The sequence below is a fragment of the Peromyscus maniculatus genome, chromosome 4 (assembly GCF_049852395.1).
Source record: "Peromyscus maniculatus bairdii isolate BWxNUB_F1_BW_parent chromosome 4, HU_Pman_BW_mat_3.1, whole genome shotgun sequence".
Taxonomy (NCBI): domain Eukaryota; kingdom Metazoa; phylum Chordata; class Mammalia; order Rodentia; family Cricetidae; genus Peromyscus; species Peromyscus maniculatus.
In genome coordinates, this window is record NC_134855.1 from 125,257,439 (window position 1) to 125,285,085 (window position 27,647).

Sequence of the window (27,647 nt, forward strand, 5' to 3'; positions counted from 1 at the left end):
TGAAAATACTTTTATACACATTTTTAGGAATGATTTAAAATTCCAAAAGTCTTTAACTTTAGAAGACTATCTATATTATGTTTTCAGATATCCAAAGAAAAAGAATGATTTAGTCTTTAAGATAAGTAATATCTTTGTCCCCTGAATTAGAATGTCCAAATTTATTTTCAGATACTTTTCTTTCTCTAAGTGATTTGTATAATATCTTACATATAAAAATTATTGTTTGGGTGCGGTTCTGAGGGAAGCTTTGGTAATTATTTCACCTATTGGCTTGAATTTTTTCCCTTTCAGAGCATGAGCATGGAAAACTGGAAGTTTTAGGCAGTTAAAGGAATGGTGTATGAAGTCAATGGCATATGTGGGTGAATTTGTTTTTCCAGATGTTAGTGTCAGCTCTTATGAAATCTCTTTATTGTTACCTAGGCATGCTAGTGTGAGCCTTTAATCCCAGCAGTCAGGGGGCAGAGGCAGGCAGATCTCTGAGTTTGAGGCCAGCCTGGTTTACATAGCCAGAGGAGATAATCTTTGGCACCCTGGGACTATTTCCTTTTCCTGGGAGCTTGTTATTTTGCTGGTCTTGTTCATTTTCTTAGTTTCAGGTCATTCTGTGTGTGACTTTCTGATAGATCATCCCCTCAATCTGTCATCTGAACTTGAACATGCCATTTGAAGGTTCTTGCCTAAACTGTCTGTGCTTACTCCATGTGAGAATAAAGTCTTGAGAATTTACGGCATTTGTTGTATGCAACTGTAGAACTAGCTTTGTGTCTTCCTTGGGAGAATTAATAAGTGCTCAGATCATTTTTGTAGGGTTTACAGTTCTCTCAGATCCCTAATAAAGAGGGTTACTTCAATTAAATTGAGTTTTTCTTTGTTCTTAGGAAGAAGACCATGTCTTTGTTCCCTTTAAAAATCTCTTTGGTTTTTTTTTTTTTTTTTTTAAGACAGGGTTTCTCTGTATAGCCCTGGCTGTCCTGGAACTCACTCTGTAGACCAGGCTGGCCTCAAATTCAGAGATCCACCTGCCTCTGCCTCCCAAGTGCTGGGATTAAAGGTGTGTGCCACCGTTGCTGGCCAATGGTTCCATTTCTTGAGCCTGGACCATCTTTATAGCTTTCTGTATATCCTTGCACATTTTTTTTTTTGTCAGTATCATATAATTTTCATAGAAGATGTCTTTTACTTTCTTAGTTTAATGTATTTGTGGGTTTTTTTCTACCTTTAAAATATTGAGTATGGGAATGAGACTGCCTCTAAAAAAAGTATTTTTTATGTGTGTGTGCCTGAATGTTTGTGCAAGTACCTGTGGATATTAGAAGCCAAAGTTGGATTCCCTGGAACTAAAATTACAAGTGGTTATGAGATGCCTGGTGTGGATACAGGTCCTCTGCAAGAGCAGCAAGTGCCTTTAATTGCTGCTGAGCTCGTTCTTTAGACCCACTAGTTAGACTGCTTTTTAAAAATTTGCTTTTCAGCCACTTTGTTAGTAATGGGGTGAAATGCTTCTCTCTCTCACTCTGTGAATGTGTGTGTGTGTGTGTGTGTGTGTGTGTGTGTGTGTGTGTGTGTGTGTGTGTGTTGATTTTTGTATCCTTTAACTTTACTATTTTTATCAATTCCATTGGGTTTTGGTAGTCCTCAGGGGATTCTGTGTACAAGAGCATATAATCTGACAACAGTAAGTTGGCTCCTTCGCTCTTTTGTTTCACTCTGGATGTCCTCTATCTCTTTGTCTTACCTAGTTACCCTGGCAAAAGTGTGCTAGATAGGAGTGGTAAATATAAGACTCTTGTAGCCGGGCGGTGGTGGCGGTGCACGCATTTAATCCCAGCACTTGGGAGACAGAGCCAGCCGGATCTCTGACTTCGAGGCCAGCCTGGGCTACAGAGTGAGTTCTGGGACAGGCACCAAAACTACACAGAGAAACTCTGTCTCGGGAAAAAAAAGACTTGTATTGTTCCATGTATCAGGAAACAATTTCAACCTTTTCCTATTAAAGCTTAAAATTGGTTGTGCTTTTTCATATAAAGCCTTTGTTTTCCTTCTATGTCTAACTTATTGAGGGTTTTTATCATGAAAGAATGTTGTATTTTGCTCAGCAGTGGTGGTTCATGCTTTTAATCTCAGCACTTGGGAGGCAGAGGCAGGCAGATCTCTGTGAGTTCAGTTTGAGGCCAGCCTGATCTACAAAGTGAGTTCCAGGACAACCAGGGCTGTTACACAGAGAAACCCTGTCTCGAAAAAAACAAAGAGAATGTTGGTTTTATTGGGTGCTTTTATTAAGAGGAGCATATGGTTTTGCCTTTCCCTTTAATTATATTACCTTAATTACATTACATCCTCTTAGTGTATGCTGCTTAGTTACTTTTCTCATTGCTGTGATAGGGTCCCTGAAACAGTTTAGGAGAGGATAAATTATTTTGGCTTACAGCTTTAAATGGTTTGGGCCATAGTTGTTTGGTCTTACAAATGTGGGCAGAGCACTATGATGATGGAAATGTGTAGGAGAGGCGAGTTGTTTTACTTCATTACTAACCAGGAAACAGAATGTGGCAGAAAGAGGCCATAAATAATACACTCACTAGATCTGCTCCTAGTGACCAACCTCCTTCAGGTAGACCACCCCTGGTTTTAACAACTAACATTCAAATCGTGAGCATGTGGGAGACATTACACATTCAAACCATATACCAAAGACTATTTACTGACTTGTGAAGATGCCCTTACATCTCTGGGATAAATCTTACTTAATCATGGTGTTTGATCTCATTGATGTGCTATCAGATTGGGTTTGACAGGATTTTGATGGTAATCTTTACATATGTGTTCATCAGAAATATTGGTCTATATGTTTCTTTTTGGTTATTATGTCCTTTGTGTGGTTTGGTATCTCGATAACGCTAACCTCCTAGAATGAGTTTGGCACAGTCTCTTTTTTTGGTCTTTTGGAATAGTTTGAGAAAGAGAGTTTTAATTCTTCAGGTGTTTTATAGATTTCAGCAATTTCTTTTTCTGCCATACCATAACTAGTTTTACTGTACCTCAGACTGCAGCCCCTGGGATGTTTTCCTTGGTTCCCAATTAAAAGAATTCCATCGTCCCTCTCCCCCATTCATGCATACCTTTGTTTATGGAAGGCAAGTGCACACAGCTTTAATTTGGCATCTTTTATATGGCATCTTGTTGCATGTCTACTTTCTTGTTTATAAAACAATTATGACAGAGAAACCCTGTCTCAAAAAACAAAAACTGTGAAACGTTCTTTATTTCTGGTTTTAGAAGGGGAGACAGGGTTGGTGCCTAATCAGTCTGTGTGCAGATGGCCACCCTGATGTGTGTGTAATGGACAACCTAGCAGATTGGAAACCTCCTGAATGAAACAAGATAGCTGCTATGAGGCAGTACTTGAGAGCATATAGAGCTAGTTTTCTTTCTTGGTATTTCCAAAGCCCTAATGACCCCAAATACATCATTTCCGTGTTCTTTCCAAGACTGAACATTTCACTACTGTTCCTGTCTTGCCCTCTTTCTGCCACCTTGCCCAGCAAGGACACCAGGGATAAAGATAGTTGTTGCAAGTGAGAGTGAAATGGAAGATGAACCAGTCGTCTAAATGAAGTATTGTTCAGTAGTTCCTTGTGCTCATGCTACTTTTTATTGTAATTGTGATTTGTGTACTTAAAATATACAGTTAAGTCTCACTATAGTAAATTTTTCAGTATGGACCCTAGTTGTAAAAAGGATATTGAACAAGAAAGAAAATAATTAGCTGCCTCAAAATGTCAAAGTTTTCAGTAAAAAAAAGTTTTTTGTTTTGTTTTTTTGAGACAGTATTTCTTTATGTAGCAGCTCTGGCTGTCCTGGAACTCACTTTATAGATCAGGCTGGCCTTGAACTCACAGAGATCAACCTGCCTCTGCCTCCCAAGTGCTTGGATTAAAGGTGTGCACCACCACCACAAGACAAAAGTTTTTAATGGATTATAGTAATTAATTGTAATTATTAGAGTAATTTGGGAAATATTAAAAAAAACAGGATTGACAGGGAGACAATGATTACACACAGAAAATAACAAATATTGCTGAAATGTATGTTTGGTCTATTGTGTATATACTTTACACGTCATTTTTTGTTACTAAGTTTTTTACCTGTCTCCTGAGGATTTCATTTGTTGGATGAACCTTGGTTTCTTTAACAAGTTATAATATTATTCACACATTCAGATTATAACTTAGAATGTGGTGAATAAGAGTGTCATAAGCTTTCTTGAGTATAACCCTGATGCATAACTAAACTCCTAGAATGGCTTTTCCTGAGTCAGAAGGAAGACTCGGACATACACCTAACAATTTAGGGGATATATATATACACACACTACCACCACCACCAAAAAAGGGAATTTGATTGAGCTCCTTAGTATATCTATAATTGTTAACCAAGATTTTATTAAAGCAGGGTGTGTGATTCCAGCCATGATGTTTAGTGAAGCTCTTAGTGTTTGTTTTCCCCTAGAAGTTGCTATCTTAGTTAGGGTTTTTATTGCTGCGATGAAACTATGATCAAAGCAACTTGGGGAGGAAAGAGTTTATTTAGTTTACTCTTTTATATCATTGTTCATCATCAAAGGAAGTCAGGACAGGAATTCAAAAAGGGCAGGAACCTGGATGCAGAGACAATGGAGGGGTGCTACTTTCTGACTTGCTCTATATGATTTACTCAGCTTGCTTTCTTATAGAACCCAGAACCACTAGCTCATTGGTGACACTACCCACAAGCTCCCTTATCAATCACTAATTAAGAAAATGACTTAACAGGCTTGCCCACAGCCTGATCTTAAGGAGGCATTTTCTTGATTAAGGTTCCCTCTTCACAGAAGACTCTAGTTTATGTCAAGTTTGCATAAAACTAGCCAGCACAGTTGCCTAGCTATATGTGTACACATTTTATTTTTAGATTTTGTTATAAACTTCCTCACCTTTTCCAGTATTGTACTGGAAATTCTCAGGATTTGGGATAATGTGTATCATTTTTTTCTGTGGTCATTTACAGTTATCTAGAACTTGGCTCTTTCTATAGAGAAAGTTACCTGAAGACAATATATTAGAGATCAGAAGTAGTTTGGTAAGAAAGATATTTAACCATTTGACAGTCATTATCTAAGATAATAATTTGGATAGTTTTGAATTTTAGTTTCTCTGTTTAACATAAAAAGTATCTTTGTTTTTACTTGATAATTAAAACCAATGACACAATCATTTTAAAACTTTCGTTGTTCTCTTTCAGTATTAATTTTAAAGATCCACAGTTTGCTGAAGATTATGTTTTTAAAGCTGTAATGCTTCCAGGAGCAAGGTAACAACATTAAACTACCCAGCTAGATGTGTGCTTTGTCCATCCCTGTATCCTAAATAGTGTATTTTTAAATGGCCAGGAAGCCAGCAGCAGTTCTAAAACCTGGTGATTGGGAAAAATCCAGCAATGGGCGGCAGTGGAAACCCCAGCTTGGATTTAATCGGGATCGGCGGCCTGTTCACCTGGACCAGGCAGCCTTTAGAACTTTAGGGTGAGTTTTACAATTCCTGTTTTTATATTATGTTTTTTTTTTTCTGAGTCATTCCATAAACAAGTCAGTAATTCTGCCACACATACTTAAGAGACTATACAGTACAACAATTTTGTATCTGTATTAGTGATTTTGATAATCTACCCCCATCCCTTTGTTTGTGTTGTTTTTTGTTTTTTTTTTTGTGTGTGTATGTTTGTTTGTTTGTTTGTTTGTTTGTTTTTTGTGGGACAGGATCTTTCTGGCTGTCTGGTCTGGAACTCACTATGTAGACCAAACTGACCTCACTCACAGAGATCTGCCTGCCTGTCTTAAGAGTGCTGGGATTAACCTTTCTTCACTTTAAATGTTCACATCTATATTTCTTAATATATTGCTTTTTTTATTGCATGAAGAGTCTATTCTCTTAATAGGTTTTTCTAGTTTTCTAACAGACAAAGGAATGAAATTATGTTTTTAATATCAATGAGGTTTGCATTTGTCATGTATCATTACAACTGAGTATCTTTATGAAGTATTAACTAATATATTAGTACATAAAGACACCAGGCTATTAAATTTTTGTTTTCCTTTGCTTGAAAGCTGATATCTCACTGTTGTTTGAATTGACATTTCCATGCCAGCTAAGATAATTTTTATTTGATCATCTATTTTTCCTTTATACATTTGTGGTTTTATCTTTTACTCTTATTCGATGTCAGATTGTCTTTTTTCCTAGTGATAGAAGAAGCTATATTTAGAGGACTTTGAAACAATGATAGTTACGGCTGGGATAAAAAGAATGATGATGGCTGGGTGGTGGCGGACACCTTTAATCCCAGCACTCGGGAGGCAGAGGTGGGTGGATCTCTGTGAGTTCGAGGCCAGGCTGGTCTACAAAGTGAGTTCCAGGACAGCCAGAGCTACACAGCGAAACGTCTCGGAAAAAAAACTTTAAACAAACAAACAAAAATGATGATGCTCTAGGGTGGGTGTGGTAGCATATCCCCATAATACCTGTAAGGCTAAGACAAGATCACAAGTTGGAAGCCAACCCGGGCTACAAAGTGAGACCCTATCTCAGAAAAAGCAACTTGTTGGAGGAAATGTTAATAACTCATAGTTCAGGAGTTAAAATTATAACTCATTAATAGGTATTTTTGATATTAATGAGATGTCTAAAGATAAGTAGTGGCTTAGAGGTTAAGCGTAAAACTTAGTCTCTTTTTTTTTTTGAAGTTTCTTCCTATATTTATAAAAGTTATACTGCTCTACGTCTAAGTTTCCTAACATGTAAAGTGGACAGTAATTTTGCCTGACACTGAAAGTGTCAGCTAATACTGTCACTGTTTGGAAACTCTTTGTTCTTGATAATTAAAGAAACAACTTTAGAATAGACAAGTAAGGTTTTTGTATCATTTTTAATCTTCTAGAAGGTAACATTGAAGTGCTTTTAGGTAGAGTTCCTAGTTTCAAAGACAATATTTTATGTAAATTCCTATTACTTGGAACTTACCTTGAGAAAATAGTTTTAAAAGAGCATAGCTGTACACTTAACTATGTCTTGTTCATCAGAACCTATAATCTAGCACTAAATGAGAGAAAAGTTTCAATAACATAGTGAAATAGTCTAGATTGCATGTTATAATTACTAAGAGTAAAGAAAGATACAGGGCAGTGTTTGATTTGGTAAATTTAAACAGCAAAATACAGAATAGTAATTAGTAGTGACATTAACAGAACAGATGATTGAGAAAAAACCTTATGCCTACAGATTTGTTGCCTTTTGCATAAGTAATTAGATGTTTAGAGGATTATGACCATCTTGATATGGCAGATGAACATTTGCTATCACTATTACCATGTGTACAGTTTTGAACATTAGTTATGAACCGTATTTTATATTAATCAGGTCTAAAATAAAGAGGCAACACTAGTGTTTGATTTGTTAGCTTACTGTGTTACTATATCTTTGTGTATCTCTTAACCCTTTTTCTTATGTGGGGTCTCTTTTCAGCCATGCTATGCCGAGAGGCTCAGGGACTGGTGTTTACAGCAACACAGCACCACCACCTGCCACTTACCAGGGCAGCTTGTACCGGCCGCTGTTGAGGGGGCAAGCACAGATTCCAAAACTTATGTCAAGTAAGTGTTTACTGATCGGTTACTTTATGTTCTAAATGAAATATGAGAGCAGAGGCTGGTTCTCATCCTCATTGCCAAAAAGATTGGTTGCTTCGATGGAGAAATAGAATTAAACATTGCTTGAAGAGTTGTAAGAGAACACTGTATGAAAAATGTTTCAAATACTTTCTCTTTTGTTTATATTTAGCTAATTAAGTAAGGTGAACTGAATTTCTTCCTTTTCTTTATTTATAAACCTATTTCTTAGTTCACGGTGCAGATACTCAATTGATGGGTGTTTATCCATTAATACAAATACTTTAAGAGTTGAAATAGTGATCATTTAGATGCTGAACGGCAAAAGTATTCCTATCTTGGCCCAAATTGTATGTTAGCCCTACCTAACATGAGCTAGGCATTGCTTTAGGTGGTAATATTTCTCATCTGAGAGAAGCTTGGCCTTTCTTTTACTTCTCAACACCTGTGTCAGGCACAGTTTAGAATGTCGGCCACAAAAGAAGTAATATAATATTTTGATTGCCATAGTAATGATAGAAAACAGTTGAGTGCTTAGGTTTCCCACTGAATTTAATTTTATTCCCATTTAATGTTTTGTTTTTGTTTTTTTTTTTTTTTTTGAGCTCCATGGCTCTGCTCTTTCACCATGAAAATACAGATCAGGCACCAGGTTCTCTACACTATCTCAATAGGGCCTTTACTTTTCCATTCCTGGTTATATGGTTGCTATCCAACCAGACAAAGGTAGCAGTGTGGGGACAACTGTTTGGCTTTGGCAAGAGGCTAGCATTTGTTAATTTGGAGGTGCGATAACGCTTAAAATCTGTTTTTTGAATATTTGTAATATTTTACAAAAATTAAATTTCAAAAGAAGGATGGGAGCAGGGGGTGTGGCTTAACAGATCCTTATCTTGCTTGTCAGGCTCCTGCATTTGACCTCTGCTACCACGTGGAATAAAAAGAATGCTGTTGTAGTGCAGAGAACTCAGAAATCTTTAAACTTTGCTCCCTCCTTCCCTCCACTCCTCCTCCCTCCTATCTCATTTGCTTTTTTGTTACTGTTGTTTCTTGTTTTTAAGATAAGGCTTTGTTTGGCAGTATGTAACCCTGGTTGGTCTCAGAATTACAGAAATTCTGCATTAGCCTTCTGAGGGCTGGGACAACAGGCTTGATCTGCCACACCAGACTTAAGCCATCCTTCCTTGACCCAAATTGTATCTCAGTACTATATACCATAGAGCTAGGCATTGGCTTTAGGTGGGTAGCTAGGTAGTTATTAAAGTGCCAGGTAAAGTTGGTGATTGTTAGGACATGTCTACAGGCTCTGTGCTTGTCACTTTTTTTTTTTTTTTTTGGGTTTTTGTTTGTTTGTTTGTTTGTGTGTGTGTGTGTGTGTGTGTGTGTGTGTGTGTGTGTGTGTGTGTGTGTGTGTGTTTGGTTTTTCAAGACAGGGTTTCTCTGTGTAGCTTTGCGTCTTCCCTGGCTCTCACTCTGTAGACCAGGCTGGCCTTGAACTCACAAAGATCCGCTTTTCACAGTTTTAATGCCAGTTGATTTATAAACCAATTTCTAACTTGAAGCACAGATTTTGTGGATGTAGTACCTAAGAAGAAATGAGGTCTGAAGGTCTCATTTTTTTCAGGGCCCACTTGTTGTCAGTACGCTATCTGATGCTGTGGCTTTGATGGATTGTATGACTTACTGAAATTGAGTACAATGTCATAGCTCACTGTCAGGGAAACTCTGTACCTCCACACTTTTTTTTTTACGATATATTTTTATTTTTGTGTCTGTGTTTGTGTGCATGCCACATGTATATGTATGCCACATGTGTGCAGGTGCTGCAGAGACCAGAGAGATCATCAGAATTCCTGGATATGGAATTAACAGGTGGTTGTGAACTACCTGGCAGGGGTGCTGCGGATGAGTACTCTTAACTGCTGCCTTCTCTCCAATGCCTCATTCTAGTGTGTGTGTGTGTGTGTGTGTGTGTGTGTGTGTGTGTGTTATAGAGGGGTGCAGAGTTTAGTGAATCCATGGGAATCTATGTAGTGCAATAGCTGAATAACTGCTTGCTTCTAATATCTAGCAGATGACATTTCTGAGTGTTTTCCTTATCTTTGTTATTAATGCCTGCCATGTGCAATAGAGGAGTCTAATTAGTTTGAAAGAACTCTCTGTATCCTGAGATTTTGCTAGGAAGCAGTGAGAGCATGTCCAGGTCATTTTCAAAGCCAGTTCTTTATTGACACATTCCTTTTCAGTTCTCTTTTTCTTATGGCTCTTAAGTATTTATTTCTGTCTATAATTGTACCACATAAGAAAAAGAATTGAGTTGCAGAAATGCTAGAGCCAGTGTAATCTTAGTTTAGCTATTTCTCAAGAAGATAGTTATCAGGAATTCTTAAGTACTGCATGGTATATACTTCCACAGAACTAAAGAGGTTTGAGCAGCAAAGGTAAAAGTGTATACTAACCATTAAGTGGCTCCTTCTATCCCATGTTAATGAAATGCCTAGAGTAGGATAACTTAAAATATTTTTGTTTTTTCATTTTTTTTTTCTTTTGTTCTTTTGTGTAGCCCTGACTGTCCTGGAACTCACTCTGTAGATCAGGCTTGTCTTGAAGTTGCAGAGATCATCCTGCCTCTTCCTCCCAGGTGCTGGGATTAAAGTGTGTGGTACCACTGCCTGGTCCAATAAAGGAATTTTATTTGTGTTCTTCATTCTGAAAGAGCAGGGTTGAAGGTTGCTGACGCTTTTGTTGACAGAGCCCTAAAGCAGTACAGGATAGCACATAGCAAGAGATGGGGGTAGGGGATATTTTCTTGGCTTAGTAAACTAACCAGGATTTAGTCACGAGGGATCTACCCTGGTGAGCTTAGCCTAACCCCAATCACTTCATTTTCTCCCTACCATTCTCCCCTCATAGCCTCTCCTTCCCTTTTTGATTTTTGGTTTTTTTTTTGGACAAGATCTTAGTATGTTATACAGGTTTCCCTTGAACTTTTGGGCTAAAGTAATCCTACCTCAGTGCCTTAAGTAGTAGCCTGGGACCCTTAATACCTCACAGTGAGAATCATATTTCAACATTTGATCCTTGAGGGACACTTAAACCATAACTAACCCAAACCATTATGTTCCTAAGTTGTAATAGCCTACTGCCACTGTGGTTTATTTGGATATTGTCTGGTAGATACTTAACCTTTAACTCTTCTTTTTACTCAGTTTATTTTAAATTCATAAGTTATATCACTATTATAACATGGGTTGGATGTATATTTTTTTTTAAAAAGTACATCAGGAGCTGGAAAGATGGCTCAGTGATTAAAGCTGTTCTTCTAGAGGACCCAGGTTCAAATCCCAGAACCTAGGTGGTGGCTCACAGCCATCAGTAATCCCAGTTCCAGGGGATCTGACATTCTCTTCTGGCCTTCCAGTATACTGCATGCACATGGTAGACAGACATGTGCAAGCAAACATCCATAACAGATAAATAAAAATAAATAAATCTTTGAAAACACACACACACATACCCCAAAATAAAGGCTTAATTGTGACTACCAGAAATGAGTTGCACTGGACATAGTAACATCTCTAATCCCAGCACCATTTGGGAGGCTAAGGTAGGAGGAGGATTCCACAAATTTGAGACCAGACTGGGCCACAGAGGCAGACCCTGTCTCACCTCCCCCCCAAAAAAAAACAACAACACAGTCCAACATATCTGTGGTGGTGTGAAAGTAAATGGCCCCCAAAAGGAGTGGCACTGTTAGGAGGTGTGGCTGTGTTGGAGTAGGTATGGCCTTGTTGAAGGAATTTTATCACTGTGGAGGCAGGCTTTGAGATTTCATATATGCTCAAGGCACACCCAGTGTCTCAGGTCACTTCCTGTTGCCTGCCTATCAAGTTATAGGAAATCTCAACTCTGGTACCATGTCTGCCTGCATGCCACCATGTAGGACCATGATGATAATGGACTAAACCTCTGAAAATATAAGTCAGCCACAATTAAATGTTTTTCCTTTATAAGAGTTGCCATGGTCATAGTGTCTTTTCAAGCAATAGAAACCCTAACTAAGACAACATCTGTCTTTGGGAAATGCTGCCCTAGGTCAGTGGTACTTGACTTAATAGGAGCCCATAACCTGTAGAAGAAAATCACTCAGTATAAATTTGAAAACTAAACCATGTTTATCTTACAAAAAATGTTTTTAGCACTATAATTATTTTCTGTAACGTGATGTAAAATACATTGAAGATGAACCATTTGGCCAAACTGCCACTTCTATCAACTGCTGGCCATTGGCATTTCTTATTGTTGGTCTTTAGTTTGCCTTTAATGTGACAGTTTGGGGCTGTAATTACTTGTTTATTGATAACTTGTTGGAGTCAAGTGTAGCCCTGAATACTCAGTATGAATTTAGCATTCAGTTTCTGCATTCCAAAGAACCTGATGTATGACTTCTCTTCATTTTGGTCAGTAAACTTGTCAATTAGCTGCATATGAAAAGTGATTTGTGATTACTGTAGTCAGTAAACATGGAGTCTTTTCTGTGATTGGCAAGATGATTAAGTAAATTGTCACTTGAGAAGCTAATGGCCAAGCTTGGTTGATGTGGCCTTAGAGCTCTAGAAAACAGATAGGTTTTTAAAGACCAAAGGAAAAAATTAACTGTCTCTTGATTCCCCCTTGTGCTTGTACCTTCTGAAGTGCAATTCATTGTCTCATAGGGTTTTTTTCCTTCCACTCAAAAAGATCTTCTGTTAGAGCCATACAAATGAATGGTAATAAGTTTGTTTTACTGTCTACTTCATTACTTATCAGCCGGGAAATATTTCTGCTTTATGAATACTTAAGGGCTATGTGTATTACTCAGAGCTACATGAAAAAAAAAAAAAACTGTTAAAGGGACCTTTGAAAAATTTTTTTTGTTTTTCATTTTTCTTTTTGTATTAAAAACAAAGGATGCTTAATAATTATATGACAGAAAATTTAAAAATTTTGTATTTGCTCAGGTTTTAGCAAAACACCATATATTTGCTAATACTTAGATCATGTGAAAAGAGATTGTTCTAAAAGTGAGAATTATATACGGAAGCACTTGATGTACTGGAAATTGTGACATGGGAAGGAGCGTTTGTCACCATTTTCTAGAACTTGAAGGTAGACTGTTAGGAAGTGCTAACCCTTGTTGCTTGTGTAGTAAATTCCAGTTCCTGAAAATAATGTTTTCTTAATTTAATATGCAGCAGGTTTGAATTGAATTTGTATGTATTGATGGTGGTAATGGCATTACCCTCCAATTGTACACTTTCTAGGAGAAAATAAACAAATTTCCCTTTCATTTTCAGAATAAAGTGCTCTAGAAAGTGTATTTTAATGTACATGTCTCTTTTTCATTGTGTTCATTTGAGCTGTAATAAATCAGGTTTCGTGTGAAAGCCTTTTCTAAGTACCATAGAGAGTATGTATTCTGTGGTTATTAGGGGACACCATGGAACCAGACTTAGAGAGTTAAGTCTTAATGATGAAGAAAGGCATGTTTCCGAGGTGAAGTGCAGAGGCATGCAGAGTAGTGCTAACAGGGTCTGAATAGACTCACTCTGTTGGTTTGTTTTGTTTACTTTTGTCAGACTGTTACCTAATTCTGTACACATAAAGACATTAAAATACGATAGTTTTTAAACATTTTAATTGATTCTTACTAATTTTTGTATGCTATCTGAATTGGTCATTGGTCTTCAGGTTTAAAAAAGGAATCAGAAAAAGTACAAATGCTGATTTTCACTTTGAGTAGACTGCTTTCTCATATATTGCAACTCATTGAAAATTAACTATGTTTACTAAATGTCAAGTTTTCCATCTAAGGAAGCCACACAAATGAAATAAATGCTGTTCTTATTTGAATGTCTAGGCCTTACCTGTTTAAGATTGTCCTTGGGGTGAAAGTTTAGCTCAGTTGGTAGAGTGTTTGTCTAGCACAAAGCCATGGGTTCCATCTCCTAGCACCATGTATACTAGGCATGGTAGTGGTGCTTACCTCTTATCCCAGCATTCAAAAAGTAGAGGCAGCAGGATCAGAAGTTCAAGGTCATCCTTAGCTACATAGAATTTAAGTCTAGCCTAAGATACATGAGACCCTGTCTCAAAAAATAAGGTAAAATACAGATTTTTCTAGCAATTTATAGTCGGTGGTAGTAATTCACTCTGGATCCACTAGGCAACTTTCTTCATTTCTGTAAACTTCATGGTAATTAGCTTCCAGAATTTCTGTTGAGGCCTTGAGCTATATTTCATATCTGATGACCATTGAGAGACCTCTGTGTTGTGGCTCGGCTTGACTGCTAGTACTTTCATTTTTAAGCAGTAAAACAGATTATAATTCAGCTAGCGAGACTACTAGGCTTTCTGGTTGAAGAGCTTCCTTTCCTTTCTGAGAAAACAAGTCCCTAGTCGGCTGCTGGAAACCATGCAGGTTGGTGTGAATATTTGGGTAGTATGTCCACATCTAGAGAATTGCCTCAGACTGGCCTTCTCAGTCCTGTGGAGATGGAAGAAAGCCCAGGGTAGAGGAAGCAGCTCTGTCATGCTGCAGTCATTCAGTTGCCACGTACTTTCCTTTGCCCATTTGTGCGTTACAGAATTTTTAAAAGCATAATTCTTCTTTCTTTTTTGGTAAAACAAAATTGTACAATTTTTGGTTCTTAAAGCTTTCATTTCTTCCTTCCTTTAAGAAAGTAAATTTGAAAAGCATGGTTTGGGTTTGGGTTTCTGTTAAAATGTAGTCCTGAATACGTATGGTAAGCTGTGCTGCCCTTGTTCTTGGGGGTCTGGAGGTGGGTACTGTCCTCACACAGTGAACTCATTACACAATGTCTGCATCCAGCTGTTCTAATTAGGTTACAGCAGACCCTGTTAAAGGCAGATGGTAACAGCAAGGCTGAAGCCAGGAGCAGTGGGTAGTTGATACTGCCCCTCTGAGTGCTTTGAATGTGAATGCCATGCCTGACTAGGAGTTGATGGGTCTTTCGTTGCTTGTAATGCTCAGTTTATGTAGAAGAGCAGCAGCCATATGGTTTCTTCTAAGTAGATAAAGTTGCCAGTTCAGATTTGCAGTAATGAGATGGGGGTTGATGACCAGGAAATGTGGGAAAATGGGTGGTTCTTTCATTAGCTTCTCTTGGTGGTTTGTGTTGGGAAGATTGTATGCTTTCCATTTGACAGTGTTGTAGCTGGCACACTCCTGAGGAAAGTATCACAGTTTACTAGAGTTACTACTAGTTCAGTGTACAGTCATTGTATAGCATTTAAAGTATACATGTAAAAAGTGTGTGTATGTGTTACATAGTCACACACTGTAACAAGTGAGAGAGAAGTGCCAGGATGGCCAAGGTTACCAAAACCACCTTGTTAGCAACAAAACCATAATCAACAAAAGTCTTTGCTGATTCTGTTGGTTATTTTTGCATTCATGGTTAATTCTGGTTCTAGCTTGCTTACTTGGTTTACATACTATCTCATTTCCTTTTCAGACTTTGAATTATAAACTATGTGGGCAGGTGATAGAGAATACTTTAATAAGCCTTCTGTGAACTCCTCCCATTTATTTTCCAGATATGAGGCCCCAAGATTCCTGGCGAGGTCCTCCTCCTCTTTTCCAGCAGCAGAGATTTGACAGGTAATGCTAAAGCAAGCATGCTTTAAATGCTTCCTGTATCGACATCTGCAGTGTGTTGGCTACTTAAAAACCAGAGCCTACCTAGTTTGAAATAACACTTTCCCTCACTCCAGATCATTTTCCCTGCACCCGTTTTTAGGAAATATGAAGTTACTACTTTAAATTAAAATGCTTGTGTTTATATAGTTTCCTATGTTTCTTGATTCTCTTGGGCTTTATTTTATTGAAGCTTTGGGGTACTCTAAAAATGTAACACAGAGTTTAAAATTGTATTAGGTTTTTGTCAGGCTAAACAAATTTCTTTTTAGCAGGGTTGTGCAGTTTAATGAGGCATAACTAATGGTCTTCTACTTTTATCATGTCTGCCAGCAGCACAGCATTAGTACAGACCAGCTATTGATTCTTACTACAGACCTCTTCAAGTCCTAATCAGCTTCTTTGGTACAACTTTTTCAGGGCTGACAGGCCTATTGTAGGGCAGTGTCACTGTAGGTCAGTAGTTATTAGTTGCCACTGAAAACAGTTTCTTTAACTACTTAAGACTCAACTGAATTAAATGCAGAAGGGACTCAGAAGAGGATTATGGGATCTGCAGTCTAATAAGTACCATGGACTTGGAAGAATGTGACATGGTTTAATAACAAGGGATGTTTGACATGTGTTCCTTCATTCATAAGTTCGGTGTTCCTAAGTCAGATGGACTATCCATGAGAAGTCAGCTGGGCATGTTATGAATAATTATATTAACATCTGTAGGATAATATTTTTAATGGTGCTTTAAAACCCAGGCTGGGTTGTATTTTGCTAGCATTAGTAAATGCAAAAACAGATGGAGTCCCATCACAGTAAAGCTTCCTTTTTCACTTTTCCAGTTACTATGTTTTTTCTTTGCTGAGTTAGCCATTTTGGTCTATTCACATCTATAATGAATGTAGTGCATTAACAAATGGGGCTAGAAATAGTGCTCTTCTTGCACAAACACTCGATAGTTCTTTAGCTCCTCCAGAATTCTTTCTCTTGTTCTGTTCAAGATTACTATAAAGATTTGTGTAATTCAGCTGTTTACTGATGGTGTCAGCTACCTCATGCAAGTCATATTTTAAATTTAATACAACTGGTAAGTACATGTTGATGTTTCCTGTGCACATGCTCAAAGCATACAGCATGTACTATTTATCATCAGAGTAGCCCAGGCTAGCCTTGAACTTCCAATCCTCCTGTGTTAATCTCCCAAGTCTGAGAGTAGAGATTACAAGTATGCAACACAACCAACTTAACACCATTTTAAAATAGAAATAAAGGGATAAATTCTTCTAAATTATTGTACTTGGTTTCTTTCTATTGTTACTCACTTCTTTGCTATGTTAATAACAATCTCTAATGATTATCTTCAGCTTAAGAATTATCAGCACTTTGTTAACATCTTTTCATAAATGTGACTGTATGTTTCCCCCAGCAACCTTCTAAAGTAGATGCAATTAATTTTCATTTTTACTAAAAGTGAAACACATAGTTCAGTAGCTTATCCAAGGTCACTCTTCCATGCTGTTCTTTACCAAGAAACGTTTTCGTAGAACAGAACTCAGTGGACTGTTTACTCTGAGCCAAAGCACGTCAAAGGAAATGAAGGATCGGCTTGCACTTCTGAGGCTCCTTCTGCACTTTCAGTGGCTTTCCTTTCTCTTTGTACACATGCGAAGTTTTTCTAAGACTACCGTCTGTGTCCCCTTCCTTGCCCTGTTGACCATTTTCTTGTTCTTACTCTACCTTACCAAGTACTGTTAGTACCCTGATGACTTTGTGAACCCAGGAAGCTAGGAATGAGTTCTGTATGGATTTTGGATTGTTTTAGGTACTTTAAAATCATCCCTGAAAGAAAAAGTTAAAGGTAAGCGTTTATAGAATCCTTAATTCGTGGTTATTTAGGAAATGGAACTCTTTACTTTTGGAGGTGTAGGGTCTTATATAGCCACATTGGTCTGCAACTTGCACTCTTTGTGCCTCAGCCTACCAAGTACTAGTGAACTAAACCATTTTATTCATAAATAAAAAGTAAGTTTGAATTCTGCTCTCCTAAGCTGTAGCTAATAAGTGGGTACAATCCGTTATTCATTTCCAAGGCACTTGTCATTCCAGCTATTCAGACCTTACAAGACAGAGAGGAGGAACCAGTTTTATTTTACTAAGAAATTATGGATAGTAAATGGTGGTAGTCTTATGAGAGCCAAGTTTTTGTAATCCCTAGTTCAGAGCATTTCCAGTGCACTATCTTTTAGTGTTGTTGAGAATTCTATTAGGAAAAAACAAAAAACAAAAAAAACCCTTTTGAATGTTTCTTGTTTCCTAAACTACGGTATGCTGTCTTTAATTATTTTTTCCTTTGGGATAGTACTTTAAATCCATATATTCCTTTGACCTAAAAATACAGTGAGAGGACCAGTGAGAGGGCTCAGTGGGTAAAGGCCCCAGCCACCAAACCTGACAACCTGATTTGTATCCTCAGGACTCACATGGTGGAAGGAGAACACTAATTCCTGCAAGTTGTCTTCTGACCTCCCACTCATGCACACATGCAAATGTCAATACACAAGAATCAATAAATGTCATCATATCTTTAAGAAAGAAACATCAGTAAGAGACAGTCATGGTGGCTTACATCTGTAATCTTAGCACTGAGGAGGGTGAGGCAGAAGGATTTGAGTTCAAGGCCTACCAGGGCTACTTAGACCCTGTCTCAAAAACAAACGAGCCATCTTTCCCCTCCCCCAAACAAAGTAACTTCATGTTAATGGTGCCAATACTAAGCAGAATTAGCCATCATTTTAGTTTCTTTTCAGCCTATACAAGGCAACCATTTACTTTAGTTTTTTTACTTGTGGATGTTCAGCTCAATGATGGGAAAACCTTTAAAAACTGTGATTAACCATAGTACAAACTTAAACTACCTAAATTGGTGAACTTCAGTTACCAACTACTCTCCAGAGCAGTAATTTGGAAACTTAAGAATATTGTTGCCACTGTGGTACCTACTAAGAAGTGCCTTGGCTTATGAATTACCTCAATTTATAACCACTAACTAGGTTTTGTTCTTTTTGAGACAGGATTTCACTGTGTTGTGTAGTCCTGGCTGTCCTGAAACTCATTCTGTAGACCAGGCTGGCCTTGAACTTACAGAGATCTGATTATCTCTGCCTCCCAAGTGCTGGGATCAAAGGCATGTGCTACCACTGCCTGGCTATAGCCACTAAGTATTATTTTTGTATTTATTTAATTTGCTTTTTTGAGACAGGGTCCCACTGTGTAGTGTTGGCTATCCTGGAACTTGCTAAGTAGACCTGGTTGGCCTCAAATTCATAGCGATTTGCCTGCCTCTGCCCCCAGAGTGTTGGGAATAAGGGGTGTGCCACTATACCTGTCCTAACTACTAAAAGTTATGGTGGGCCAACTTTAGGGTTTCCCTCTCACATTTTACAAACTTTTGCCAAATAATTTTCAGTTTGCTTATATTTGGAAATTAATATAATTAACATAAAAATGATTGTTTTGTGATCAATACATGTGTCTCTGCCCTCAAACAGGAGTGTTAATAGATACCACTGCTAAATTGTTCTTTCTGTTTAAATTTTATTATTAATTATTTTTATCATAGAAATTATCTTTTAGCAAAAATATTAGTGATTATTTTGATCAAAAAGGAAAATTGTATGTTTTACACTATGGCTTTGCTTTCCAGCTTATTTTATAAGATTAAAAAAAAATCACAATACAGTGTGTGACTGTATTGCAGTTTTGACTTGTGGGCTTTGCACATACATCCCAACATTGATGGTCCTTGATCACCCATTATCAGATCACTCATTTCTGCAGAGGCCAGAAAAGACCAATCTTGTGTGTTCATAAAGCTGTTCAGATAGGCAGCTCTTGCCAGAATTTGTTTGTACTGATAATAACCAGCACCTCACTCTGACTTTGAATCCCATGCAGCCTGTTGTAGTAGAGCTCTGGTCACAAGAATAATCACTTTGCATTTTTGTTGTTTTTAAGAAGGCTTGTTGTAAGTGAAGAAAGAATAGAGGGGATAGTCAGATGAATAGCCAGCTGTAAGAATGAGTCCATCACCCAATGAGCCCAACATCAGGCTTTTATCCCTAAGATTTTCTCTCCTACGAAGAAGTGAAATTCAGATGCTGATATTGTTATAGTGAATGCTGCCCAGTCAGAATGTAAAATTTCACTGAATTCTTCCTAGCATCATTTGTGGCCCCAATGTTTCTAACCTTAAGGTACACAGGAACATTTTGCTTCTGTTTAGTTTTTCTCCTGACTATAAAATAAAAGTTGAAAGTGAATCCTGAGAAAGTTCCATTTTAAATGGTGATTATTGCCTTTAGAAATATCTTTGCTACATTGTTTATGTGACAGGTTTTAATTAAGTTATGATTTAATGCCTTGTACCTGTTGTTGTATATCTAAAGTTAAAATAGGCACTTGAAGACAATTAAAACATGTCTTTCAACTAGTAATCTGGGACAGCAAACTGGGTTATAATAGCTGTTGAATCTGCGTTCCCATGTAAACTGTACACCAAATGCCAGTCAGCCCATGCCAATTAGTGCTCATGTTGCTAGGTCACCATGGTCAATTGAAAGCTGCATCAATAGAACTTGAAAAGATTTCTTCACGATCAGACCTTCTGACATATTGAGCAGAATAATGGATGGGAAAAAACAGCCAAGTCCCCTACCCTGGATTCAAAATACTCAGCAGTAAGAATTCACTTGCAACCTGCAATTAACTAGAAAGAATAGAATCTAAGAACGAGTCTGGACATTTTTGAAAATAAAGCTGCTTTCTCTTACTTGTACATGTTTACTCTTTTGGACAACATCATAAATGTAGCCACCTTGCTGATTGTGGATCTAGAGCTTCAAATGATAAAAAGAATCTTCACATTTAAAACTGTACAAAATATTTCGTAAAAGTTAATTAACTTTAAGCATCCTCATTTTAAAAAATTATTTATTATTGTGTGTGTGCACACTAATGTGGCAGGGTATGTATGTCACAGTGCACATGTAAAGGTTCCAACTTGGGTCCTCGGAATTGAACTTAGATCATCAGACTTGTAAGGCAGGCACTTGGACCATCTTAGCCATCCCATTACATCCAAACTTCCCTTTTAATAAGCTGTGCTTTATGAAATGCACTGGTTACAAGAGACATAAAGGCCACCATATTGCATATCCTATATAAACAAATCTAGGCAAATTGGATTGTCGTAAAATTTGGAGGAGACAACCTGACTATTTTAGGTTTGTGTTGTAAAGCAGGCTTCACTTCTGATATAAATATGTCTTCCTACAGAAATGTCGGAGCTGAACCTCTACTGCCGTGGAACCGTATGCTCCAAACCCAAAATGCAGCTTTTCAGCCAAACCAGTACCAGATGCTGGCTGGGCCTGGAGGATATCCACCCAGACGTGATGACCGAGGAGGGAGACAGGTAATAAATACAATGTGGGTTGCAGAGAAAAAGCAGAATATTACTCATTGTTAAGCTTGCTTCTTAGGACTTAATATTTTCCTACCAGTAGTTCTGGAGAAAATATTAATAGAGTAACTTAGCTCAACTTTTGTCATTGTTAAAAATGAATCTCAGGGAAGTACCTCACCTAAATAGTTTATACATGGACAATCCTCAAGAATCCCAGGCCAGAAGCACCCTTTATCATAGCAGTCAATAGGCATGAGTCACAGTCACCAAAACACTTTTTTTTTTTTAACCCTGGAGAATATCATTTTCTAATATAAACTAGATCCATCATTAACAAACGAAAACTGACTGGAAGCTGAAAGGAAGAACAGCAACAACAACAACAACAAAATACATACCCTGCTTCTTCACCAGTTGTCTTTATTCATCCCAGAATTCTTACCTGATTCATCGAGTCCTTCTTTGTGGAAGCAAATTTTTCTTTGAAGATTTTTCCATACATTTTTTTACTAGATGGAAAGTGCCATGTGATTCTAATGAGCACTATAATTCATAGATAAGTTGAGATGATAACAAGTTTTTTTTTTGTTTGTTTGTTTGTTTGTTTTTTCAAGACAGGGTTTCTCTGTGTAGCTTTGCGCCTTTCCTGGAGCTTGCTTTGTAGCCCAGGCTGGCCTTGAACTCACAGAGATCCACCTGGCTCTGCCTCCGGAGTGCTGGGATTAAAGGCATGCGCCACCACCGCCCGGCCAACAAGTTTTGTTTTTTAATTCCATCCAATCCTAGCAACATTTAAGGCTGGAGTCTACTTATCATAAATTCTCCTAGCAATTTGACACCCTGGACAGAATTTATATGCAATTGAATCTACTCCTTGGTGGAGAGCAGGATTAGAATGATGAAATTCAGAATGTGTAGTATTCCTGGCGTTTGGTACTCTCAGTGATGTGACGGGGTTCTAAATTGTTTACCTGGCGTTGCCTCCAGGCCTTTTGTAGTGCTTTGCATATTGATTTTCTAAGTTGTTCTTACTTTGTGCCCCACCACCACCACCACCACCTAAGATCTCTGACATCTAAGGAAAACTTGTCTGTTTCAACCTTACAAGAAAGTAGTTGCCTTAATTGTTTATAGTTAATGTCTTTTGAGAAAATTTTGTTATAAATCATTAAAATCATTTCATAGAATTTTCCTTTAAATTTTCCACCCAACACCTCTGAAAATTCACATCAGGAAATTGCTGCTCTGTGCTACTGGGGTTTAGATGGCACTGGGCAATTAAAATAACAGCATTTTTTTTTAAAATGAAGACATTTAGAACTAAGAAAACCTTGGAGAATGAGATGTCCAATCACTTCATTTTGCAAGTCAGGAACTGAAAGCCTGTAACCTCATAGTTTGGAGGCAGAGCTGGAAATACTGAAGTCCAGTTCATCTTCTTGCCTCTGCAAGAGGCCAAGGAGATTTTCCTTTTCAAGGAACTCTGCTGTTAGAAGAGGTGGAATTCTTCACTGAGAAGATATATAAACAAGTTAGAAGACTCTTTTTAGAAAATACACTCATTCTTTTCAGTCTTATTTCCACTTAGTTTTTGTTAAATGGCGACCATTAAAATTACAATATATTATTACAGAGAATCATGCCCATGCCTTCATTTTATTTTTAGTGACATTGATATGTCTAAACAAGTCCTTATCCCACATTGCAGCCTCAAGGATCTATCATACTGTATAGTGTAAACTGCTTAAGTGACAAAGTGGAAGCCTGTGGTCCTAAATAGAAATGTTGTCTTTCTTTTAGAATCAAACCCAGTATCACATTCCCTCGGCAAATGCTCTTACCACTGAGATATATCCCTAACCGTATGAATTATTTATGTATAGAAATGTTTTTGCAAGCATAATTATGTAATAACTTTATTACTTAATGTTTTGGGTTTTCATTGAACAAAAAAAAATATATTCCTAAATAATTGGTCATTAGGCCTCAGTAAGTCTCTTCTTTTGGTTAAATAAGATGACCCTTTCTTGCCAAGGGCTCAGAATGGTGGGAAAATTTTAAAGCACTGTCTCTATAGCATGAATAATACCTGTGCAGGCTCAAACCAGACAAAATCCCAGCGTGGAGAGGGAAGGTGGACACAAAGTCCCACCCTTAGTTTAGCAACTATTGGCAGCTGATAGCCATTGGGAGAGAGGGAAGGTTGTGGTGGTTTTTGTTGTTGCTGCTATTTGTTTGTTTGAATGCTGTGGGATGTCTTTCTGTTTGCTGTGAATATGTGTTGCTCCCATTGGCTAATAAATAAAGCTGTTTTGGCTTATGACAAGGCAGCTTAGAGGCAGGCAGGAAATTCAGGCAGAGATGCAGAGAGAAGAAAAGAGAGTAGGGAGAAATGCCTAGCCACCGCCCAAGGAGCAGCAAGATGCCAGCAGACTGGTTAATTTAAGATGAATGAGCTAGCTAGCAAGAACCCTGCCATAGGCCATATAGTTTGTAAATAATATTAAGCCTCTGGGTGATTATTTTATAAGCGGCTGAAGGACTTCGGGCAGGCCGGAGAAACTTACTACTACATTGCCATACCAACTTGGGGCCCTCGAATTTCCGTAAGGCCTAAAAGAATTTTAAAAAGGTATCTAGCCAGGCAGTGGTGGCACACGCCTTTAATCCCAGCACTCGAGGGGCAGAGGCAGGCGGATCTCTGTGAGTTCGAGGCCAGCCTGGTCTCCAAAGCGAGTTCCAGGAAAAGCGCAAAGCTACACAGAGAAACCCTGTCTCGGAAAAAAACAAAACAAAAAAAACAAATAAAAAGGTATCTAAACACACAATAACAGAGCCAAAAACAGCTTCCTACTTGTGTCTCTCATTTGGGCCATGGTACAGAGATACCCGCAGTATTCAGGCTTGAGTACAGCATGGGAAATTCCCACATCAGTACACAGAGCTGTCTCCAAGCTGCACAGCAGGATGCATGACGGATTTAGCATTTACTTAAACAGGCAAAGCGGGTTTATGGGCCAGCTGCATGCTAGCTGATGACAGCATTGGACCCCAGAGTTGGCTGGGTAAGCCGGACTCTCCTGGGTACCTCCACCATGTTGGGAAGCTGAAGTGGGCGGAGTCAGAGCCAGGGCTGCCACTTCAGTCAAAAAGAATATAGATTGTAGAAAAGAGATTTCCTTTGAGGTGAGAAAGTGAAAAACTCATAATTTTTGAGTAAAGGACGATAATTTAAAAATAAGCATAGTGAATTTTGTTGTGGGGATCTTTTAAGTTTTTTAAGGGCATTGAGCAAAGTTTGGCATTGATATTTACATGGTCTAAATCCCACAGACATTAGTATTTATTGGGTTTCCCTTAACTTGTACAGGTGTAGACTAAAACAAGTATGTATAGATCAATAGAATTCAAATTAGTAAGTTTATATAACTAAATACATGCAGTTTTGCTGAAACAAATGTACTTTTTATCCTTTTTATCTCTTAACATTGGAAAGATATTAATGACATGTCTTACTTATTTACTTCTTTATAATTAAAGAATAATAGACATCAACAAAAGAAAAGGATTATAGATACACAAAAGACAGATTCAGATGGAATAAACTTCTAAATTGTTTACATGTATGTAAAAATGTATGTAGGCTTGGAAGAGAGAGGAAAAGGAGGGTAGACAGTTATATAAAGAAATAGTTTCAAAAAATAGAAAGTCTTTAAAGAGACAGTAAAAGTAATATAATAAGCCACGTAAAGATGGATTGACCACTCTGCAGCGAAGGCCACATAGCCAAGAATATATGGGCATCACAAATTATACTTGATGGGTTTAAAAAAAAAAATAAAGACACAAAGTTGAGTGGTTTGAGAAGAGTAGGGGAAAGGGATGAATATGATCAAGATACATTGTTAGAAAATTTTAAAAAACTAATAAAAATGTAAAAGTAAACCTACTGTACATATTTCATATTTATAAGAAACATTTCATTGTTCATTTGTATTTTAGGAAATTTCTTAGATGTGGTTATTAATGTTTGTTGGGTTGATGCTCAGTAATTCAGTCTTTGTGTGGTTCTTTGTAACAAGCTTTGTAGAGCTGTAGGCTTAGAGCACATACTTAAGAAGACTTGCCATGTGATGTACCTTAAACAGTCCACTTCTTCATGACATGCTTTTACACAAAGATGTAGAGTTAATTTCTTTATTAGGCATATTAATCCAGAAGATAAACTCTTTCTTTTGTTTACTTTCAGGGATATCCCAGAGAAGGAAGGAAATACCCTTTGCCACCACCCTCGGGAAGATACAGTTGGAATTAGGCTTTTGTAAAGCTTTCCCAAGTCCTTTCATCATTATATACTTTTATGCTATTTGTGGAAAGGAGATTTCTTTCTCAAGTAGTAGTTTTTAATAAAACTACAGTACTTTGTGTATTTCTTTTAACTGTGTGTATATTTTTACTGATCTGATCTCACTGTTTTATGTTGCTTTCCAGAGATGTATGTTGCATAATACAGTGGGTCTGAATTTTATTATTGCTTGTAAACACATTTGATGAAATTAGGAGTCCTGGGTTTTCATTATGGTTAAAATTCAAACCAGCTTTATGCTGATTTTGACACACATGAATAATTAGGTATGGACATTTGTACTGCACATTCAGCAGACTAGAGCCTCTGTTGCTCAGCATTTCTTTGGAAACATTTCATTAAAGTACTTGTCTTACAGAAATTTGTGGACTTTAGTAAAAAAAAAATAAAAATAAAAATAAATAAACTTCAAAATCTCTGGTGTCTTGTGTTCTTTATTTCAGCTGAAAGTCTTGACTTAGGAATGCCTGTTTTTGTAAGTCAACTTTTACAGAAAACAGTTGCTACAATTAGATGTCAAAAGCGAGTCAGTGGCAGTAGATTTGAACAGGATATGGTCGACACTTCAACAGAAGCATTTATTATATTAGCATGTTAATAATCTTTGTGAAAACTTACATTTTTACAAATTTCATACCTGTTTTCTGGTTTTAAGGACTTCTAAATTGCTTAAGTTTAGGGACCATCTAAAAATTCAATTTCAAAATTTTAATTTATAGCTAAAGAATCTATACTCAGCATATTTTAAATGATATTTCATAGTAGAATTCAATTTGGGCTCTTCCTTCCTTTCAGTTTAGCACACTAAGTCCCTAAATGTGTGTTTCGAGTTCACACACAGCGTTTTCATTTAATTACCAAAACAAACTTAGGACACCTTCCTGTAAAGACTGAGGCCTTGTCTCCATTTTCCATCCTAGCCTAAGCTTGTCTGGTAAGATTTCTCTTTGACCTTCTGACTTAGGACATTTGTGCTGTAATACACAGCTAAAGCACACTTGTTAATATTTGCTTATGTGGGAAAAATCCACCTCATCTTTGAATAGACAGGCATTTTAATTGTTGAGTTCACTGCTGATGCTGTGAAAGCAGCGGGATCCTTTTGTTGTTGAAACAAAGTCTCCATTAGGCAGTCAAGTTTGTATGTTGCCATCACTCCACATTATAGTAATGAATCCTACTACTAACTTCTCTCATTTTCCAAATACTAAAGCTGGCTAGCCCTCTAAATAAAGTACTGTATATTCCAAAGAGACCATATATCTTATTGTATATAGTTTGATGGATTCCCCCAAACCCACACTAATGCTTTTATTTCCCTGATTCCTTGGTTTTGGTTTAGTTTTTAAATTCTGATTTTGGCTGATGGGTCCTGAAGAAGTCTAAGCAGAAGGCCTAATGAAGTTATCTGACTAGGTTCCCTCTTATGAAATGGGTGTGTCCTGAGAAATCTTCCAGTTCCTGAACCCTTGGATCCTTCTCTTCCACCTCCCCAGTCTCTGACTGACTTGTAACCATGTTAGAATAGAAAAAGATTGTTATTTCAGTGAAAGTGTTGTTTAAAGCTTTCAAGTGGGATATTTACAGCTGTAAATGTCCCAATGCAAGTTTTAGTGTTAAAAGCAACAGGCTAGTTTTGTTACTTGTATTCCATTATGTTACCTTTAGGGCACCTTTTTTCAGAGTCTCTCAATAAATTGTGTTGTCAGTGCCTGGAAACATCTGCTAAGAGAACCTAGTAAGGAGCAAGCAACTTAAGCTAACTACCTTAGCCCTAGAGTGCCAAGGGGGTGATGTGAAAGTACAAAGCCATCTGTGAATGGGTATTAGATTGCCATTTAGCTTTTCAGAGGCAAACGGTATAATGACCGGTAGGTTAATTTTCTTGCAAAGACCTGGGGCATCAAAGCAGGGCTGTGTGGGTGTAGGGATCCTTCCACCTCTGCATAGAGTTCAGATGCTCAGGGGTTTGACTAGGGTGAAGGGTTAGGACACACAAGGACTTCACAGTTGAGGCTGAGCTGGTGGCAGTGCCTGGGAGCAGTGGGCTAGCAGGGCCAAGGAGAGTTAGCTGCCCCTCATCATCAAGGTTATGCTGTGTCTGGCCCGATTAGCCTCCCTGTGGAGTCTGGAAGCTGAAGCCATTGGCCCTAGGTTTCTGACGCCCCACAATCTCAAGGACTCCAAAGCCTGCCCAGGAGCAGGCAGACTGGCAGTGTGGAGTAGGGTGGGTGTGGGCAATCTCAGACCTTCCATATTAGGGGCACTGCAGCATCCTCTCTCCACTCCTTGGATGCAGCACCAAGCACTGCAGTCTCGACCTGCAGTTTCATCCTGTCAATTCTCCAGGCAAGAGCACACGATGAACCTGTAGGAAAATCAGAGACACAGCCCCACACCCCGCCCCAGGTTTCTGTTT

The 27,647-nt window shown here is 37.8% G+C and overlaps 1 protein-coding gene across 1 annotated transcript in view; it reads left to right on the forward strand.

Moving 5' to 3' along the window:
* Xrn2 (5'-3' exoribonuclease 2) overlaps positions 1 to 25,642 on the forward strand; it is a 78,429-nt gene extending 52,787 nt beyond the window's left edge. The window contains exons 25-30 of the mRNA XM_076570788.1: positions 5,287 to 5,355; positions 5,435 to 5,566; positions 7,563 to 7,690; positions 15,305 to 15,368; positions 20,733 to 20,871; positions 25,112 to 25,642. Of these exons, the coding sequence (XP_076426903.1) occupies positions 5,287 to 5,355; positions 5,435 to 5,566; positions 7,563 to 7,690; positions 15,305 to 15,368; positions 20,733 to 20,871; positions 25,112 to 25,177 (598 nt within the window). The 3' untranslated portion in view covers positions 25,178 to 25,642. The remainder of the gene's footprint in view (positions 1 to 5,286; positions 5,356 to 5,434; positions 5,567 to 7,562; positions 7,691 to 15,304; positions 15,369 to 20,732; positions 20,872 to 25,111) is intronic.
* The last annotated feature ends 2,005 nt before the right edge of the window (positions 25,643 to 27,647 follow it).